The sequence below is a fragment of the Schizophyllum commune genome, assembly GCF_000143185.2.
Source record: "Schizophyllum commune H4-8 unplaced genomic scaffold SCHCOscaffold_2, whole genome shotgun sequence".
Taxonomy (NCBI): domain Eukaryota; kingdom Fungi; phylum Basidiomycota; class Agaricomycetes; order Agaricales; family Schizophyllaceae; genus Schizophyllum; species Schizophyllum commune.
In genome coordinates this window covers 2,980,464-2,995,891 of record NW_026089539.1, presented here as the reverse complement: position 1 = coordinate 2,995,891, position 15,428 = coordinate 2,980,464, and the positions used below count along the sequence as shown (strand labels likewise).

Sequence of the window (15,428 nt, the reverse complement as noted above, 5' to 3'; positions counted from 1 at the left end):
ACAGGATATGCATGTGCAGCACCAAGACTTGAAATAACGACAACGGCTAGAATATCCTCTCGGCCTGCGGAATTTGTGGCACTTACGCCTCAGCCATATCCAAAACTCACTCTCGGCAGTATCCTCCGGTACTTGATACCTATTGCTTGTCATGATGATTTTACACAAGCCCGCCAAAAACCGACCCACTCTTCAATCGACAACGCGCCACGATTAATCTCCCAAAGGCATATCCAAGGATGCGTGGGGAGCCGTAACATATCCTCACCACAAGGCACATATCTCTCCGTCATCATACTCCCGGTATATGCCGCTCTCTAACGCTGGTATGCCGTCTTTCAGTTTATCCAGATATTCGGCTTTGTCACGTGACAAGCTCGATTTCGGGCCCGAAGTTCAACTTGGACTTTCACATGAACGGCTTGAAGAGGCGCGTGTGTATAGTGAACACGCGGCGCGATCGCAAACATACAAGCGTGGCGACCAGGTCGAGGCCACCGTAGATGAGCTTGTTTGGAAAACCAAAGCAGGCTACCATTTCGAAGTACAATAAGGTGCAATCCACAAATTGGGCTGACCGGACAGTATACAAACACAAAGAGGGGGAAACCCGCTGTCTCCCGGTTATGAAGATTATGCAGCCACACGAGGCGTGGTCGGTCGGTATCGTACCGCCGCGAGAAAGCACCTCGTGTATGGCTTTCTCTCGACCGGTCTGTCACTCGAATGCAATGAGATAGATATCTAGGGAAGCGGTGACCACCATATTGCTTGCTGGACGCTAGATGGTGCGTCTCTTGCAAACACGCTGGGTGAGTAGAAGCGCTTGGGCTGAATGGAGCAGTAGAGGGCCACCGAGATGGCGCTGTATTTCTGCTACTCAATATGCGCAGCTGCTGAGTCCTGAAAGGAGGCGGTACAGCCCAGGCGACGACCATCTGGATCGGAGTCCTCGCCTCGTTGACGGACGGACCCTTCAAGGCCAAGGTGGTCCAGCAGACAGGTGAAGTGTCGATGTAGGCGACGAAAGGATCAAACCTCAGTACAGACCAGAGAAACATACACGACTGAACTCGAGCATGAAGAATAACGATGTCCTCGTCGTCGGCGACAATGGCAGCGGTGGACAAAGAGCTGAACGAGAAGTATCGTTTCGGCAGTATGCCGTCATCGCCGCTTACGCCGCCAACACGTGGGGCTCAGCGCAGCGCGCCTCGTGTTGACGGTGCATTTTGTTCATGTTCCCATAAGACGACGCGTCTGGGACGACCGGCTGTCTGACAACGCACTTCTCTTACGATCCCCCACCTCACGAACACTTCCTGACCATGCGCGGCGAAATCTGCGTTAGCTTCGGCTTCGTCCTCTCGTCAGTCCCCCGCCTCCCTCCCCGCACGTCCGGCGAGTTCTGATCCCGATCCCCCGTCTAGCGTTGCCTCCCTATGTCTTCTTATCGTTACCCATGTAAGTAATCTCGCCTCGGAATCCGATTGCATGCTAATCTCGCCTGTCAGTGTGGTCAAATCAACACCGACAAGGTCCCCAACAAAGTGTCCATGGTACGGTACTGCCCCCTCGGGAGGGAACATGACAGCTCATCCCTCTACTCCCGCAGGCACAACTTAATACGTCGGGCTATGCGTGCGTCGTGTACTTTCTGCTTGCGCAGTACGTTTACTGACAGTCTAACAGAGATACGCTCGAAGTCGCGCTCCTCGATCCCGTGGAGGGACTGTACGCATCCAATGCCAGCGCACCGCTTGGCGAGCAGCAGGGCCTCCGCGAGCTCTACCGATGGGGCATGTACTCATACGGCGGCTTCATCAACATCAACGAGACCACCCACAACGGAACGATATCGAACAAGACCGCGGGGTACCAGTACCGTCCATACGACGCACTGCTGAGCGACATGCCCGAGCACTACCGGGTCATCACCGACGCCATTATCACCGACATGTCCTTCACGGACTCGAGCTACCTCGGCTCCATGACCAAGGCAGCGTACTGGATGCTGCTGCTCGCCACGATCACGACCTTCCTCGCCGCGGTCACGTATGCCATCATGTCCTTGGGTCGATACTTCCTATTGACATTTGCTGCAGCGGCGTGATCAAACGCAGCTACCTGTTCTTCTTCTCGACGGCGATGTCAATCATCAGCGCGCTGCTCCTGCTCATCGGATGCACTGTGTATACCGTCGCAGTGAAGAAGTCGCAGATCATCAACGACTTCACCATCGAGAGCCAGTCGACAGGGGAGGACACGCCATTAGGCCTCGTCGTCTCCGTCGGAGAGGGAATCTACCTGATCTGGGCTGCCTTTGTGTTGACCTTCGTCTCGGTGATTCCTTACATGCTTAGGTGCGTACATACTATGATCGTGCTCTCGGCCTATGCTGACCACCGTCACCAGCTGCTGCACGTACCGAGGATGAAGAATTTGGTGATGCTGGACATCCCCTCTCTTGTCACGACCAAATTATAGAAAGCCACGAACAATAATGAGTCTCATGTGTACTGTAGTATATTTACTGACCTGCCCGACCCGTTCATAGACGAACGCTGTCGTCTCGACGCCATGGTCGCCGTTTCGACGTTGTCGTCGTTTCGGCGCCATAGTCGCTGATCGGCACCACGTCTTGACGCCTCTTACATATTGTATCATCGCGTTCTTATGCTCTTCTATACGCGGAGCACGCAAAACCCCGCCCGCGACACCTAGTGCTTTGGCGTATAGTCGAATCCCATCTTACCGGACTTTTATTATGTTGCGACGACCGAGAAGTACGAGTTCGACGTCATGCTGGCCGGCTTCGTGCCTCTGAAAAGTTAAAGTTCAGTGGAATTGAGGTCGATAGACATACGTATGGTCACAAAAGGTTTCCCAGCCTCGCTTGGGCGTACTTCCCGCTTGCGTATAGAGTTGCAAAAAAGGTAAGTAGCCCACCGCGAGGGTCGAACTCGCAGCCTTCAGATTCCGCCTATGCAATGGATGTCATAAGAGTCTGACGCTCTATCCGATTGAGCTAGGCGGGCTATGGAGAGGCAATGCATTTGCCAAGTGCGAGGCCATAAACATTTTTGACGGATTTCAATGAAGGTAGCAATCGTTGAGTTTCTTGAGGCCTCTTTGAGGATTGAACAGATGTTCTTGCGTGTAGAAGAACAGATAGAGAACTGCCTAGTGCGTGCGCACGGACGAGGAAGACAGGGTGGCATCGCCTTTCGAGCAAGTTTTCGAGCGGCTATGGCATCATCACCTTGGTCAGGGCCGAAGCTGGTCCTCGGGCCTCGCCATGCGGCTGCGGATACGGGGATGATATGGCCATGGACGCCCTCGGGACTTGCTTGGCCTGAGCGCGAGGTCCTGAGCGGCGATGGGTGGCTATCCGTAGCTGGCTGCGGATGGGTATCAGGTGTAGTGACTCGTTCGTGGGTCCCAGCAGAGAAAGCAAGCAATTTCGAGCGAAGAGATGGCCAGCCAAAGGGCTGAAAGTCGTTGTGCGTGGAGTCGGGGCCTCGGAATGCGGCTCGGGAAAAAGGGTTACACAGGGTTGGCAGGCCGTCACGAGCAATTGTTGACAGGGGAACGCCGAAGACCCCGAAATAGATGCGCAGCAGGGGTTCGTGACCCGTGTGACGTGGTGGCTATCGCCTCTTCCCTCCTCCCACCACCATCAGCACCAGAGCGTTCATATCCGCCAGAGCAGGACAGCCAGCGCCCCAGCCGTCTCCCAGCCATGTCCAGCCAGCACAACACCCCCTTCGACACCTTCGACGGCCCCTTCGCCAAGCAGCAGCAGCCTGGCTTTGACTTCTTTTCATTCCAGTCGCCCTCCGACATCCTCGCCCCACACCCGGACCTGTTTGAACTCGAGCTAGACTCGAGCCTCGCAGGCGTCAACGAGGTTCAGCTGCAGCTCCTCGCAGTCGACTCCAACGATGCCTTCAATATTCTCAGGTCGGATACCCCCACGTGTGGCCCGCCCTCCGCCATAACAGTCTCCTCCGAGTCCGGCTACGACTCGCTCTCCTCGCGCTCAGAGTCCGTCTACTACGGCGCGCACTCCGCGTACGAATCCCCCCACTCTAACTACGGGTCGAACTACTCGTTCCGCACCGACCACTCCCTCGAGTACGACCAGCGCATGCAGGTTGATGCCATGTCGGAATATACGGGCGCTCAAATGCATGCCAATTCGGGTACAATGGACCCCGCAGCCTCGCTTGCTGCGCTCCCCAACGGTCCGCAGCGCGGCTCAGGGGGCCAACTGGAGAGGCGCTATACGAAGGGGTTCGAGACGCGCACGAGCTTCTCCGACTACGGGTCGCCTCGCCGCAGCAGCATGCACCCGGAGTACTATGCTCAGCAACAGCAGATGGCATATAATGGCACGGGTCATTCCATTTCCCCGTCCAACCTGTCATCCCAACTGCCTATAGTCCCGCAAATTCCGATGCTCAACCAGCACGTCGAGGACATGGGGAACCACAGCGATCCTCGCAAGAAGTACAAGTGCCCGGCCTGCCCTCGAGGTATGTGTATGTCGTGTTTGTCCCTAGCGCCTAGCTAACCGAATTTCACAGGCTTTGCCCGCGCCTACAACCTAAAGACGCACATGGCGACCCACGACCCGAACAGGCTCAAGCCCCATGTATGCCCTCACCACAATTGCGGTCGATCCTTCAGTCGCAAGCACGACCTAGGCCGCCACCTGGTGTCCATCCATCGCCAGAACGGCAGCGAGGGTCCGAGTGCGGTAGCGAAGAAGGCCATCGGCGTCGACAAGGGCCCCCGCGGCTGGTGCGACGACTGCGGCAAGGGCTGGGTTGGCAGCGCGTCCACCTGCGAGTGCCACGACGACGCCAAGTGAATACGGAGCCACAACACGTTAGCCTCTCGTACCTCGTGAGTCATCTCGTGAATATCCTGCGCAGCCTTTTGCTGACTGTCGTCGCAGTCAACCCACCCACCCACCCTCCTTTGGCTGTGTCGCTGACCCCGTATTGCCTATGCATCCTTGTGACGATTGTCAAGCGATATCACGCCAAGGCGTCGCTCGTGTGTCCCGTACCGTACCGCTCTGTCTGGATGACATGGCCCCGCGACGGACGTGACCCGAGTCGAATATCTATAGTCCTACCCTACTGACTTTGTGGTGGTCGGCTGTTTCTGTTCTTTCCCTTTTTCACTTGTCCAAATATTTATTGTGCTGCTGCCGTACCGTACCTCCACGCTCGTTGATTCGTAATCTCTCTGCGTCTACTCTCCGTCTTGCTTGCTTTACCTATGTTGCTCATCTCTCGTATCTATGTGTCTAAGCTCTTGAATACATGGGACATGAATGATCTTTCACTTTCCTGGCTGTTATCCATGAACTAGAGCGAGGTAGCCACTCACTGGTGCGTCCTCTTGACTGCGTTGGAGTGCAAGGAGTTGCCAGTTGCCTTCGCAACCGATCAGATTCAACGTCTTCCAGGAGGTGCACATCGTGCTACGTTGTCGTTCACCGACATTTATGTAATGTTGCACACACGTACAACCCAACCCAGAAGAAGGATAGATAGAGACCGATAAAATTCTTACATACGCGGAGAGCAGGTTGTACAGACGATACGATAGCGCGATCAGTTTCCGGGAAGGGGAGAGGGGAAAAGAAGGAGAATATGCTATAATCAAGAGGAGGTAGAGTGTGGAAAAGAGAACGCGCAAGGGAGGAAAGAAGTGAGAAAAAGAGGTTAGGAATTGTGCACACCGCGCGGGGCGGGGCGTCCGCTACAGCTGCCAGCAGGCGGGCAAGAAGTACCGAGCGTCGCGTACGATGAAGGAATAATCGCGTAGGGGGTGAGACAGTCGGGTGAGGGAGATAGTACAACAAGCACGGGGTCCGGGCGCCTCGTGAGGTCGGTTAGGTGGGCGGGAGTCAGGGATTAAGGTTAGGTAGGGGTAGGTACGCGGATCGACGCAAGCGGCAATACAGGAGGCGAGGCGCGGAAGCTGGAAGGCACCCAAAAAGTAGCTGGAGGACATACTGCAGGGCATAACCGCCCATGTCGCAGAGCGTAGCCGGCCATATCTATATGACAGAGGGACGCGGACCTGGCTCATTTCCGAGGGACGTCTAATAGTTGCCGAGCCCGAAGAAGTCGACCGCGCCATGCGCGGGCTGCTGCCATTGCACGTTCTCCCATTGCTAGTTTGGAAATTAGCATACAGAGACATGAAGCAATTGGCGCGTATAAGTACTCACCGGCATCGGCTGCGGCAGCCCCATGTATATCGAGTTCAAGTACGACGTCGGGTCGAAGTCCGTCGCCGGGAAGTCCGCGGCCTGCGGCGGGGGCGCCGCCTGCTGGTGGAACTCGTATGCCGGCGGGTGGTCCGCGTACCCGTACACCGGCTCCTGGTTTGGCGGCATGTAGTGCGGGTCAAGGCGCACGGAGGACACGGGCATGAGCCCCTCCGGCGCGTGCATGTCGTGCGGCGAGCGGATGCCATGGTGCTGCCCGTGCCCGTGGTGGTGCTGGAGCTGGTGTTGCGCGCGTAGGTGCTCCTCCGGGATCGGCGGCTCGTGCACGGGCTGGCCGTCGTGCGGGAGGCGCGCGGAGAGGTTAGTCTGCGAGGAGCGCCGCGAGGAGGGCGTGGAGCTGTGATGGTCCATGTAGTGTCGCAGGGCTATGACGGAGCGCCGGATACCGGGCACGTCCGTCTCGCAGCCGATAGCGAGGACCTTGAGCGTGAGCTCGAGGCGGTAGCGCGCGGCGGCGGCGACTTGCGGGCTGGGGTTCGAGATGAGGCCCATGTCGATAGTGGCAGAGCAAAAGGCGGCGTAGATGGTGAGGTAGATGACGCGGTTGAGCGGGTATGCCCGTTCGTGGAGGCTCAGTAGGGAATGGATAGCCTGAGCGGCCTTGTGGCAGGCAGGTATTGTCCAAGGAAGCGCGGAAGTGCTCGCATCTTCCTGATAGAAAGGTCGATACATTAGGATTAGGGTCGTATGGATAAGCAGGCTGATCGATTTGTGAGCGATTACTAACGCAACGATAGGGTTTATCCTTACTTGAACTGAATGATATGTGGAGGTGGCGACACCAGCGGTAGTTTGTCCGGGTTGACATACACAGTATCCGGTACTTGTGCTTGCCATGCCGTCATCCGGTCCTTGAGGTCTAACACAAAGTCGCGCATCTGCGTCGGTCGCTGATCCTGAAGACAGGGTCAATATTCAGAGCGTCAACTAGCGAGCGACAGCGAACCTTATGTTCATATATATTCTCTATGACCTCGTCCAGGAACTACGCAAGTCAGAGACGTCCACCAGCGGAGAATACTACCGTACCTGATACACAGTACACGTACTAGAAGGACGTCAGCGACTGCAGGTAAGGAGAGGAATTGAAGCAATACTCACTGATAGAAACAAGTCATCTCCCAGCTAGTCTGAGGAGGCTGTTGTATTTGGTGTTGCGCAGACCAATCGTTGGCCTGGGAGGGGGACCAAAACGGCGCCCACTTCATCTGTTCCGAGTCTTGGACTATGCATCCGTTTAAGCGAGGCTGGGGTAAACCACCATGTGTATGCACGTACTGGAGAAGTTTGGCGGGTTGATCTTCGTTCGTAGGGACGGTTTACGGCTCAGAGAAAGAGACAAGGACCTGTATATGGTAAATAACCTTCCGCACAGGCGTTGCAATTGTACTGACTTGTCCCAGATATAAGCCGACCAGAATACCCGCTGCCGCGCATAGCGCTGAGCTTGGTCCATCTCCTGGTCGTATACTACCGAGTGCGAGGAGTCCGCATCGCAGCCCATGTCTGATAGTGCGTTAGCCAAGGAAGTGAGATGCGAGGTCCTTCCTACCATTGAAGATGCGGATTGCAAGTCCAGCCATGTTCCAGGCTTGTGAATACCATCCCGTTGCGGCTAAATTTGCAGACAGCAATAGACAACCTGTACGTTGAGATCAGCACATGATGAACGGGCGGCGCAAAGCTAGAAGGCTCGCACCGTAGACCGTCGCGAAGCAGCTGGGTTTACAGAGTTCTGCAGCCAACAGCACGTGCGCCTTCATCTGTTGCGCTCGTCAGATGATGGATGCACGCGAGTCGAAGACAGATTGGCGTACGGCAAAGTCTGCTACGCGATCCTTCATCTCCGGAAGACATCGTGAAGCACCGGAGAACAGAGCGTAAAGCAAGAACTCCGAGTAGAACTGAGAGTCCCCTGTTCGCATGGCATCTGCTCGACTATCATCAATCTGTGAGGAGGCTAGAAGTGCCGAGGAGACGCACTCTCGAAGACGGGGCGAGATAGTATCTCGTAGCGAGGGTTCTGCCAGGAAAAGTAGCCATCTAGTAGCATTTGCTGCTCTTCGGCAGTAGGTGGGGCGAACTTGGGCTCGTATGCGCAGGCATGTCCAATCAGTGACCGAAGGGTGCTTTCGTAGGTGTAGCGCAGGTTCCTGCCCCAGGAGGCGGGGGATGGGTGCCGGACTTTCTTGTCGACGATAGCGTGGGGAGTTACGCCCTCTGTTACGACACGAAGGGGGGACTTGGACTGTATAGCTGAGTCAGAAGTACGCGTCGGGCGGAGGATGGATCACGTACGTCGTGCACGTCGTGCGCCTCGTCCAATTTGACCGGGTTGAAATGCTTCGGGCGCTTTGCGGCAGGTTCCTTGGAGCTCTCGGAGTATGTCTCGGGAGAGCCAGTGTCGCCATTGTACCGTCCGTCCTGAGTCGCGATCCACTCTGCCAATAAGCGTTCGCGCTCGTCATCGCCTGCCTTTGCGAGGGCAAATAGCAGAGCCTTGCAGGTTGAGAGCTCTGAGTATGCCTTGTCTATCTTGGATGCTTCCCCAGATCTATCGAGCGGGGAATCAGTGAACCGTTTGCAGGTACTTCTTGGGCGGATGCGCACGCAGGGAAGACGCAGGGGATGCCAGCTTGTGGGCAATATTTGCAGAGGGAGCGCCCATCTGGGCCTTTGCCGTCGCAGCGCCTGGGGGAACGTCGCGTGAGGGGACAGCTGGGGAAGGTGGCACGAGCACATACCTCTTCCTGCGACGGCAGGCTTCGCAGGACGCGCCATAACGACGCTTCTGGCGGGCGTTCCCGTTGTCGTCTGTCTTTGAGTTTCGCCTCACCGGGCTGGTCGCTTGGTCGGACATGGCGGACGGAAGCAAGGGGCGTCGCCGGCGTCGAGCACAGCGTGCTTCGATGGACGGAAAAGGCAGTCGGACGGTCGCAGGCCGGCAATCAAGCGGGCGTGCGGGCCGATGGTGCGGCGAGCCGGCTCGGCGGGCGGGTGATAAGGGGCAGAGAGTTTTGTCGAGTGGTCCGGGCCCCGGTGATGGACGCCATGAAGGCTTGCTGCTCTCCACAGTCCTGGGCCTGACGCTAAGTACGCGGATGCACAAATTCCAATTGCCCAGGATCAGCCCGCGCCTCCAGCTGTAGATAAACCCACCGCGGCACCAGGACACCTCTGCGTCCCCCGCCATGGCTGCAGACTCCCCAGCCCGCTCGGACTCGTCGTCCCTCGACGAGAAGATGTCCAAATCCGACGTGAACGGCATCGCGGACGAGGCCCTCAACAGCGAGAAGCACGTCGCAGAGGACACGGCCGAAGCGACCACCCAGTACACGTTCGTGGTCGTCATACTTCCTCTTCCCCCCTCCTAACACACTCCCAAGCGAGGAACAGTACGCAGCACTGGTCCGACGGTTCGATCGGTTCCTGCTCCCCATAATGTGGATATGTTACGGGTGCGCCTTCCCCCGACTCGGGCTCATGTGGCTTTACCGACGTGGCCGGCCAGCGTACAGCAAGCGGACAAGACGGGACTGTCTACTCAGGTGTGTGCCAGCATGCCCCACGATCGACAGTGCTGACAGGACTGCAGGCTACCTTCGGTTCGTGACCCCGCACTCGCCAAGTCATTCCCCCTCATCCCCCTCCCCCAGGCATCAAGGAGGATACGCATCTCCGTGGCCAGCAATACTCCTGGTTGTCGACGATCTTTGTAAGCTTTTTGTGAGTTGGCAACGATGACAACTCATCCTACTTCCCAGTACATCTCGTACCTATGCTGCGAATTCGTATGTGCATGCCACTCCCCTTCGTTCCCCTCGTTGACCTCTGGTCCAGCCCTCCAACTGGGTCATGCAACGTATCAATATCGGCCGCACGCTGTCCGTCCTCATGCTGATATGGGGTGTCATCGTTCTCTGCACGGCTTTCGCAGAGAACTGGGCCCACCTCATGGTCCTGCGAACGCTCCAAGGCGCCGCTGAGTGCACCATTTCGTAAGGGTCATGTCCAGACGCATTTGTACCTTTTACTCATTCACACAGACCCGCTTTTCTCCTCATCGTGGGTGCTTTCTACACACGGCGTGAAGTACGCCTCCCTCTTCGTCTTCTCGTTCCTTTCTGACCCTTTTCAGCACACCCTCCGCGCCCTCATTTGGGGCACCGCAAACGCCGGGTTCGGCATCATCACTGACTTATGCATGTATTTTATCGCCAAGCATGCGCAGGAGGCAGGCGGCCTGGCCCCGTGGAAGGCGTACGTGTGAAGCAGCCATGCCGAGCACCCTCCGACTGACAGTTCCTAATAGCATCTCGTTCTTCCTCGGTGGCATGACTATCGTGCTCTCCTTCTTCGCGTTCTTCCTGCTCGGCACGCCCCGCGAGGTCCTATGGCTCTCGCCGGAGCAGAAGCGGATGGCTGCTGCGCGAGTTGCCGCAAATAAGACGGGGAGCGATAGGCTCAAGAGGTACTGGAATACATCTCAGGCATTGAGTGTGTTCCGCGACCCGCAGGTGCGTGTGCTTCGGCTTGTTCTTTCGAACGTTCGTTCTCACACCTGCCAGACTATTTTCTTTTTCGTTGTGAACTTCGTCAACAACCTGCCGAACGGCGGGACGACAAGTTTTGGAAACCTAGTCTACGTCTCCTTTGGCTTCTCGAACCTCGAGGTAAGCTTCATGCCGCCTCCGTAAATCAATTGTAGCTCAACAAACAATTAGGTCCTTGTCAAAGGCAACATCCCTCGCAGCGCATTCTCCATCGTATTCTTCCTCTTCGTCGGCTGGGTAAACCTCAAATGGACCGGTCTTCGCTTCTGGATTATGATGGCCAGGTGCGCGCAGCACCACGTCTTGTGGCCCTCCTGCTGACCAGCCCTATCTCCCTAGCGTCGTTCCTTCTCTGGTCGGCATGTTGGCGACGGCACTGCTACCCGACGATCCCTCCATCCGCTGGACCAAGTGGGGTACGCTTATCAGCGTTCACTGCATGATTATCTAGCGCTCATCATCGTCATGCAGGCATGTACTTTATGACCGTAACGGGTAATGTCTCTGGTCCCTGTGAGTGGTCCCCTGCTGCGCCTTTATGGACTTTCGCTAATCGCCGTTCCCTCGTTCACTCAGTGATGTGGACGATGGTGCCGTCCAACGTCGCCGGCCGGACGAAGAAGACTGTCATGAGCGTGTGTTGCCGTTTCGCGAACCGTTCGCTTCTACTGCTGCTCACATTCACCCATTCAGTCGATCATGTTCGTCGCGTACTGCGTGGGTAATGCCATCGGCGCGCAAATCTTCCGCGCGGAGGACGCGCCGCGATATGTGCCCGCTATCATCTCGTGTGGCGTGCTCTACTGCGTTCAGTTTGTGCTCATGTTCCGTGAGTGGTCTTCTAGTGAGGGGCATGCTGCTCTGTCGGCCCGAGCCGATGACTCTCGGGATGATATCTTGAATAGCCAGACGTTGCCAGCTCGGACTGACGGAGCAGCATGGACTGCTGATTTCTCCTCCCTCGACGCTAATGCTTTCTTGGCAGTCTGGCGCTCCTACTACGTCTGGGAGAATCGCCGTCGGGACAGGGCGGCCGAGGCTGCTGGAATTTCCCCGGAGGAACGCGAGCGTTTGGGAATGATCAATGCGGAGAACGATATGACGGATGTGGAGAACGTTCAGTGCGTATCGCCACCCTTTCTGCGTTTTCTCCCGTCTCTAACCCTGTTTCTTTTAGCTTCCGCTATGCGGTGTGAGGAGAGGGCCTGTGGCCGTTGCTGTTGACTATAATGTGCTCGAGACCCCGATCGACGAGGGTGTGCTTCGTCGTTGTATCAGTAGAGGATCTGACCTGGCTTTCTTGCTTTCTTGGTAGTTGTCGATGTCGTGGATTATATACCTTACTCACTAATGTCCATTCACTGAATACATACACTTTACTTACGGCTGTCTACTAGATGATGTCCTATTCAATGCAATCCTCCATGCGACCTGCGTGGGTCCGAATGCAGGTCATGCGCGTATCACTGACGCGCGGGGCGGATGTATTTTGCATGTTCGCCGCTGCGGCCATACAGCTGCTGCTCGTCCCGATGAGAAAGGACGGCTTTGGTCGGTTTGTCTGGCCTATATGTTTGCTGTAGAGAACCTGCGTTGAGTGAATGGGTTACGTCGTGAGCAGAGTAGAGCAGGAACCGCTGGCGTTGAGGCCACATACGACAGCGCTCCAAGGCATGCAGTGGAATCGCAGTTGAGGGCCAGGGGATATCTTGACAGAACGCCTCCCCGCCTGCAGCGAGGTATTTCCGTTCGAGTGCATGTCTAGCCATGAATAGAGGCCAGCAAAGGATTTATCGGACTTGTTGCCCAGACAGGTGTCGAGTCGAGTCTGCGAGTCTGTTTACATGAACGGCTGTTGGGATCGTCGCGCCCTGGTTACGTCTGTACTGCAGCGGGGAGATGGTGTGGGTCCACCCGTTATCAGTATCTTTCCGGTCTCCGAGCAGTTCGAACATTGTCGCTGCCACGCGACGATTGGCGCGCCAATCGCGCCATCTGACTTGACGAATCTGAACCTGTGCCTGGGCACCCGAGCCGAGCCAGTCCATCAGGGATATCCGCGTTAGGCAAGCCTTGTGTATCGCCGGCGCGTTTTGGGTTTGCTGAGTGGGCATCACGTGGCCCGGAACCAGACTTGTCCACAACCACCAACAAGCGCTGGGCTGAAGTTGCCTCTGACGCGTCCGAGTATCTTGCAGGATGGACTTCAACGATCTGCACCCGATAGATGACATGAGCCATCGGTACTTCGTCGACCCCATGTTTCTTGAAGTGCGTAACGCGTGTTTCGGTTTAGCGAACGAGTTTGGGATGCTTACCCTTGACGGCAGGCATGGGGCGGGCTGTCCGAGGAAAATCTGTTCATGTACTTCGAGCACTCTGGCTTCTACGATAGAGGATGCAACAATGAAATTCTGCGCATGCAAACGTTCGCGACAGGTGAACAAATCGACCTTCTACGGACTGACAAGCTGAGGTAGGCAAAGAACTACTGTCATGTCGTTCGATCTCGACTGACGACATCACTCGTAGGAATCTGAAGGGTGTTGAATACATGCTCGTGCGCTCTGAGCCGCCGTCTTTGTTCATCATTCACAAGCAAGAACGCCTGTCCGAAGAGGAAGGTCAGTCTAGAAGTAATTGCCTCAAATGGCTGATTTATAATTATCTCCAGTCAAACCGCTTCAAGTATACTTCATCATCAACGGCAACGTCTACCAGGCTCCAGATGTCCATACCGTGCTGTCGAATCGCCTGGTAAGTATGCCGCATAGAAGCCATCGCATCATCTGCACGCTGATTGCCACATAGTTAACGACCCTACACTCTCTCCAAAACACGATGGATATCTTGCGAAAACACCGGCCGGACTACACGCCACGAACTGGCTTCGTCTGGCCCGTCACCAATCCTGTGCTCGGAGAAGATAAACTAAAGCGCGCCACCGCCGCAAATACCCGCCTCGCGACGCAAGCCCCGGGCACGCCCATCGAGGGAGAAGCCCCGCCTCTCGCCGGTCAACCCGCGGGCAAGACAGACCCTCTGCACGGCTCGACGCGCAAGGTCCAGAACACGCAGCTGCTCTTCCACTCGATGTTCACCGCGAGCAGGCATCTGGAAAAGAGCCGGGCGCCGCCGCCGCAACCTGCGCCTACGCCTGCGCCACAGCCGCCGCCGGTGGTTGGGGCGCAGGCGAGCGCTCAGGGTGCAGGGTCTGGGGCCGCAACGAATGCTGCGCCGACGCCTGCGCCCTCTGGACCGCCTGAGCCTCCCGCAAAGGGACAGCCGGGGGCGGGGAAGAAGAAAAAGAAACGTACGTGTGACCTAGCGATTGGGATCTAACTCAAAGGCTAATGTAGTATACAGGGCAGGGAACCTTGCGAGATGCGCCTACGCCCGCCGCTTCGCAGCCCACTCCCGGGCCTTCACACCCGACTCCGGGGCCCTCGTAATTCGCTTACATCATTCTTGAGATGCTTGAAATGGCTGGAGACACATTTGAAGGAGAGGCGAGGCGAAGGGGCTTGCAGGATCCAGCGCTACATAGTTTGAAGGCCCCGCGGGCAACCTCATTCGTATAGCCGTAGCTAGATGTACAACTTATCGCATGCCACCTCCGGTCAGCTTTCCCGTTAACCAACCAAGAGGTGTCGGTATGCCACTCTTCTGACCGATGATACTGCCCCCAATACCACCAGCTAAAGGATTTGATGACGCGAACGACTCTTTCCGGAGTCTTGCTGCTAGTCGGACTGGATAATAGGACGATGTCAGAGCGATACATATGAATGTGAGAGCGAGCGGAGCTAACCATTCGCATCGATTTCTTCTACGTTCGTCTCAAGGACGAGCCCGCCTTGTATAATTTCGCTCAAGATGTGGTGAACCTACCGCATCATCAGCCGCCTGCCAAATTCCACCTCAGAAGATGTAGGCTTACCTCATCAAAGTGGAAGACCAGGTCCAGCTCGCAAACATTCTCAAATGCTCTGTCGAGCGACTCGACGAGGACCTACCCAAACATGTCGATTGTCTTCCCATACTCCATCCCATCCCACATACCTGTATCAAATCCAATATTCCCAACTCGCTCTCCGCGCCGTCCACAACAAAAACAAAATATAGCGTCGCATAATTCCTATACACGATCTTCCGCCTATCGTCCGAGTCACCCTTCGTCCCGAGGATGTCCTCTAATTCGGGGGCGTCGAGGAAGTTGCAGAGACCAGCGGGTCGTGTGCTGATTAATGAGAAGATCTTCTGCACGATGGTTTGGCTGGATTGGTGCAATGGTGTATAGAATTTGGTGAGTCGAGGAAGGCCGGAGGTGTTGACTGAGTTAGGCGTGAGTTACACGTGCGGGAGGGTGAGGAGGGGAAAGGCCAGACAGATTAGCACTGCATGAATCATCGTGAGGAAAGACGAGATGGTGTTGAGATGGGCGTAGGGCCTTCACATCCACGCAGGAAGAGCAATGGGTGGGTTGACAGTGAGCGTTTCTGCCAACATGAACTAGGTGACGTCACGCTGTGACTGTTCATTCGCGGCCAGTATTCAGAGTC

At 56.2% G+C, this 15,428-nt stretch overlaps 6 protein-coding genes and 1 non-coding gene across 7 annotated transcripts; 4 read left to right on the top strand and 3 right to left on the bottom strand.

Moving 5' to 3' along the window:
- The first annotated feature begins 1,222 nt into the window (after nt 1–1,222).
- On the top strand, nt 1,223–2,892 carry SCHCODRAFT_02612549 (uncharacterized protein). Its single transcript, XM_003037093.2, has 7 exons — nt 1,223–1,369; nt 1,431–1,464; nt 1,515–1,559; nt 1,616–1,641; nt 1,693–2,055; nt 2,106–2,363; nt 2,416–2,892. Exons 1-7 carry the CDS (start codon nt 1,329–1,331, stop codon nt 2,435–2,437), a joined length of 789 nt encoding a protein of 262 aa, XP_003037139.1. The 5' UTR covers nt 1,223–1,328; the 3' UTR covers nt 2,438–2,892.
- Nucleotides 2,893–2,942: 50 nt separating this feature from the next.
- On the bottom strand, nt 2,943–3,038 carry SCHCODRAFT_t30. Its single transcript has one exon. It is a non-coding gene; the product is annotated as a tRNA-Lys (tRNA).
- A 625-nt stretch (nt 3,039–3,663) lies between these two features.
- SCHCODRAFT_02612546 (uncharacterized protein) lies at nt 3,664–4,980 on the top strand. Its single transcript, XM_003037094.2, has 4 exons — nt 3,664–4,394; nt 4,446–4,538; nt 4,590–4,911; nt 4,964–4,980. The coding sequence occupies exons 1-3, from the start codon at nt 3,743–3,745 to the stop codon at nt 4,874–4,876; spliced, it is 1,032 nt and encodes a 343-aa protein (XP_003037140.1). The 5' UTR covers nt 3,664–3,742; the 3' UTR covers nt 4,877–4,911; nt 4,964–4,980.
- A 1,144-nt stretch (nt 4,981–6,124) lies between these two features.
- Nucleotides 6,125–9,173, bottom strand: SCHCODRAFT_02486606 (uncharacterized protein; the record flags this gene model as incomplete). Its single annotated transcript, XM_050342860.1, has 15 exons — nt 6,125–6,196; nt 6,254–7,013; nt 7,064–7,209; nt 7,260–7,298; nt 7,343–7,361; nt 7,415–7,538; nt 7,592–7,659; nt 7,708–7,819; nt 7,866–7,955; nt 8,013–8,076; nt 8,131–8,243; nt 8,297–8,561; nt 8,612–8,867; nt 8,924–9,004; nt 9,058–9,173. 15 exons carry the CDS (start codon nt 9,171–9,173, stop codon nt 6,125–6,127), a joined length of 2,325 nt encoding a protein of 774 aa, XP_050202403.1.
- Nucleotides 9,174–9,352: 179 nt separating this feature from the next.
- SCHCODRAFT_02612541 (MFS general substrate transporter) lies at nt 9,353–12,301 on the top strand. The gene is made up of 18 exons (XM_050344542.1): nt 9,353–9,650; nt 9,700–9,771; nt 9,825–9,861; nt 9,909–9,918; nt 9,970–10,028; nt 10,078–10,104; nt 10,154–10,311; nt 10,360–10,405; nt 10,452–10,573; nt 10,626–10,830; nt 10,882–10,986; nt 11,038–11,150; nt 11,206–11,282; nt 11,338–11,379; nt 11,443–11,501; nt 11,560–11,695; nt 11,852–11,987; nt 12,044–12,301. Exons 1-18 carry the CDS (start codon nt 9,505–9,507, stop codon nt 12,060–12,062), a joined length of 1,569 nt encoding a protein of 522 aa, XP_050202402.1. The 5' UTR covers nt 9,353–9,504; the 3' UTR covers nt 12,063–12,301.
- A 694-nt stretch (nt 12,302–12,995) lies between these two features.
- Nucleotides 12,996–14,729, top strand: SCHCODRAFT_02744796 (MED6-domain-containing protein). Its single transcript, XM_003037096.2, has 6 exons — nt 12,996–13,137; nt 13,197–13,342; nt 13,399–13,490; nt 13,541–13,623; nt 13,678–14,179; nt 14,233–14,729. The coding sequence occupies exons 1-6, from the start codon at nt 13,066–13,068 to the stop codon at nt 14,316–14,318; spliced, it is 981 nt and encodes a 326-aa protein (XP_003037142.2). The 5' UTR covers nt 12,996–13,065; the 3' UTR covers nt 14,319–14,729.
- SCHCODRAFT_01250647 (Adaptor protein complex sigma subunit) lies at nt 14,233–15,370 on the bottom strand. Its single transcript, XM_050341321.1, has 6 exons — nt 15,255–15,370; nt 14,929–15,200; nt 14,807–14,878; nt 14,678–14,753; nt 14,529–14,618; nt 14,233–14,480 (listed from the first exon to the last, which is right to left on the bottom strand). Exons 1-6 carry the CDS (start codon nt 15,274–15,276, stop codon nt 14,467–14,469), a joined length of 546 nt encoding a protein of 181 aa, XP_050202401.1. The 5' UTR covers nt 15,277–15,370; the 3' UTR covers nt 14,233–14,466.
- Between the last annotated feature and the right edge of the window lie 58 nt (nt 15,371–15,428).

Bases quoted from the DNA above. Each gene is read 5' to 3' on its own strand.
- SCHCODRAFT_02612549 (XM_003037093.2), top strand. From the start codon at position 1,329: ATGCGCGGCGAAATCTGCGTTAGCTTCGGCTTCGTCCTCTC. The intron at 1,370-1,430 runs GTCAGTCCCCCG...TCCCCCGTCTAG, and splicing joins AGCTTCGGCTTCGTCCTCTC to CGTTGCCTCCCTATGTCTTC. The intron at 1,560-1,615 runs GTACGGTACTGC...CTACTCCCGCAG, and splicing joins TCCCCAACAAAGTGTCCATG to GCACAACTTAATACGTCGGG.
- SCHCODRAFT_02612546 (XM_003037094.2), top strand. From the start codon at position 3,743: ATGTCCAGCCAGCACAACACCCCCTTCGACACCTTCGACGGCCCCTTC. The intron at 4,395-4,445 runs GCACGGGTCATT...AACTGCCTATAG, and splicing joins ACAGCAGATGGCATATAATG to TCCCGCAAATTCCGATGCTC. The intron at 4,539-4,589 runs GTATGTGTATGT...CGAATTTCACAG, and splicing joins GTGCCCGGCCTGCCCTCGAG to GCTTTGCCCGCGCCTACAAC.
- SCHCODRAFT_02612541 (XM_050344542.1), top strand. From the start codon at position 9,505: ATGGCTGCAGACTCCCCAGCCCGCTCGGACTCGTCGTCCCTCGACGAG. The intron at 10,105-10,153 runs GTATGTGCATGC...CCTCTGGTCCAG, and splicing joins CGTACCTATGCTGCGAATTC to CCCTCCAACTGGGTCATGCA. The intron at 11,380-11,442 runs GTGAGTGGTCCC...TCGTTCACTCAG, and splicing joins GGGTAATGTCTCTGGTCCCT to TGATGTGGACGATGGTGCCG.
- SCHCODRAFT_02744796 (XM_003037096.2), top strand. From the start codon at position 13,066: ATGGACTTCAACGATCTGCACCCGATAGATGACATGAGCCATCGGTAC. The intron at 13,138-13,196 runs GTGCGTAACGCG...CCTTGACGGCAG, and splicing joins TCGACCCCATGTTTCTTGAA to GCATGGGGCGGGCTGTCCGA. The intron at 13,343-13,398 runs GTAGGCAAAGAA...CATCACTCGTAG, and splicing joins CTACGGACTGACAAGCTGAG to GAATCTGAAGGGTGTTGAAT.
- SCHCODRAFT_01250647 (XM_050341321.1), bottom strand. From the start codon at position 15,276: ATGATTCATGCAGTGCTAATCT. The intron at 15,201-15,254 runs GTCTGGCCTTTC...CGCCTAACTCAG, and splicing joins GATTCATGCAGTGCTAATCT to TCAACACCTCCGGCCTTCCT. The intron at 14,754-14,806 runs GTAAGCCTACAT...ATGATGCGGTAG, and splicing joins TGGTCTTCCACTTTGATGAG to GTTCACCACATCTTGAGCGA.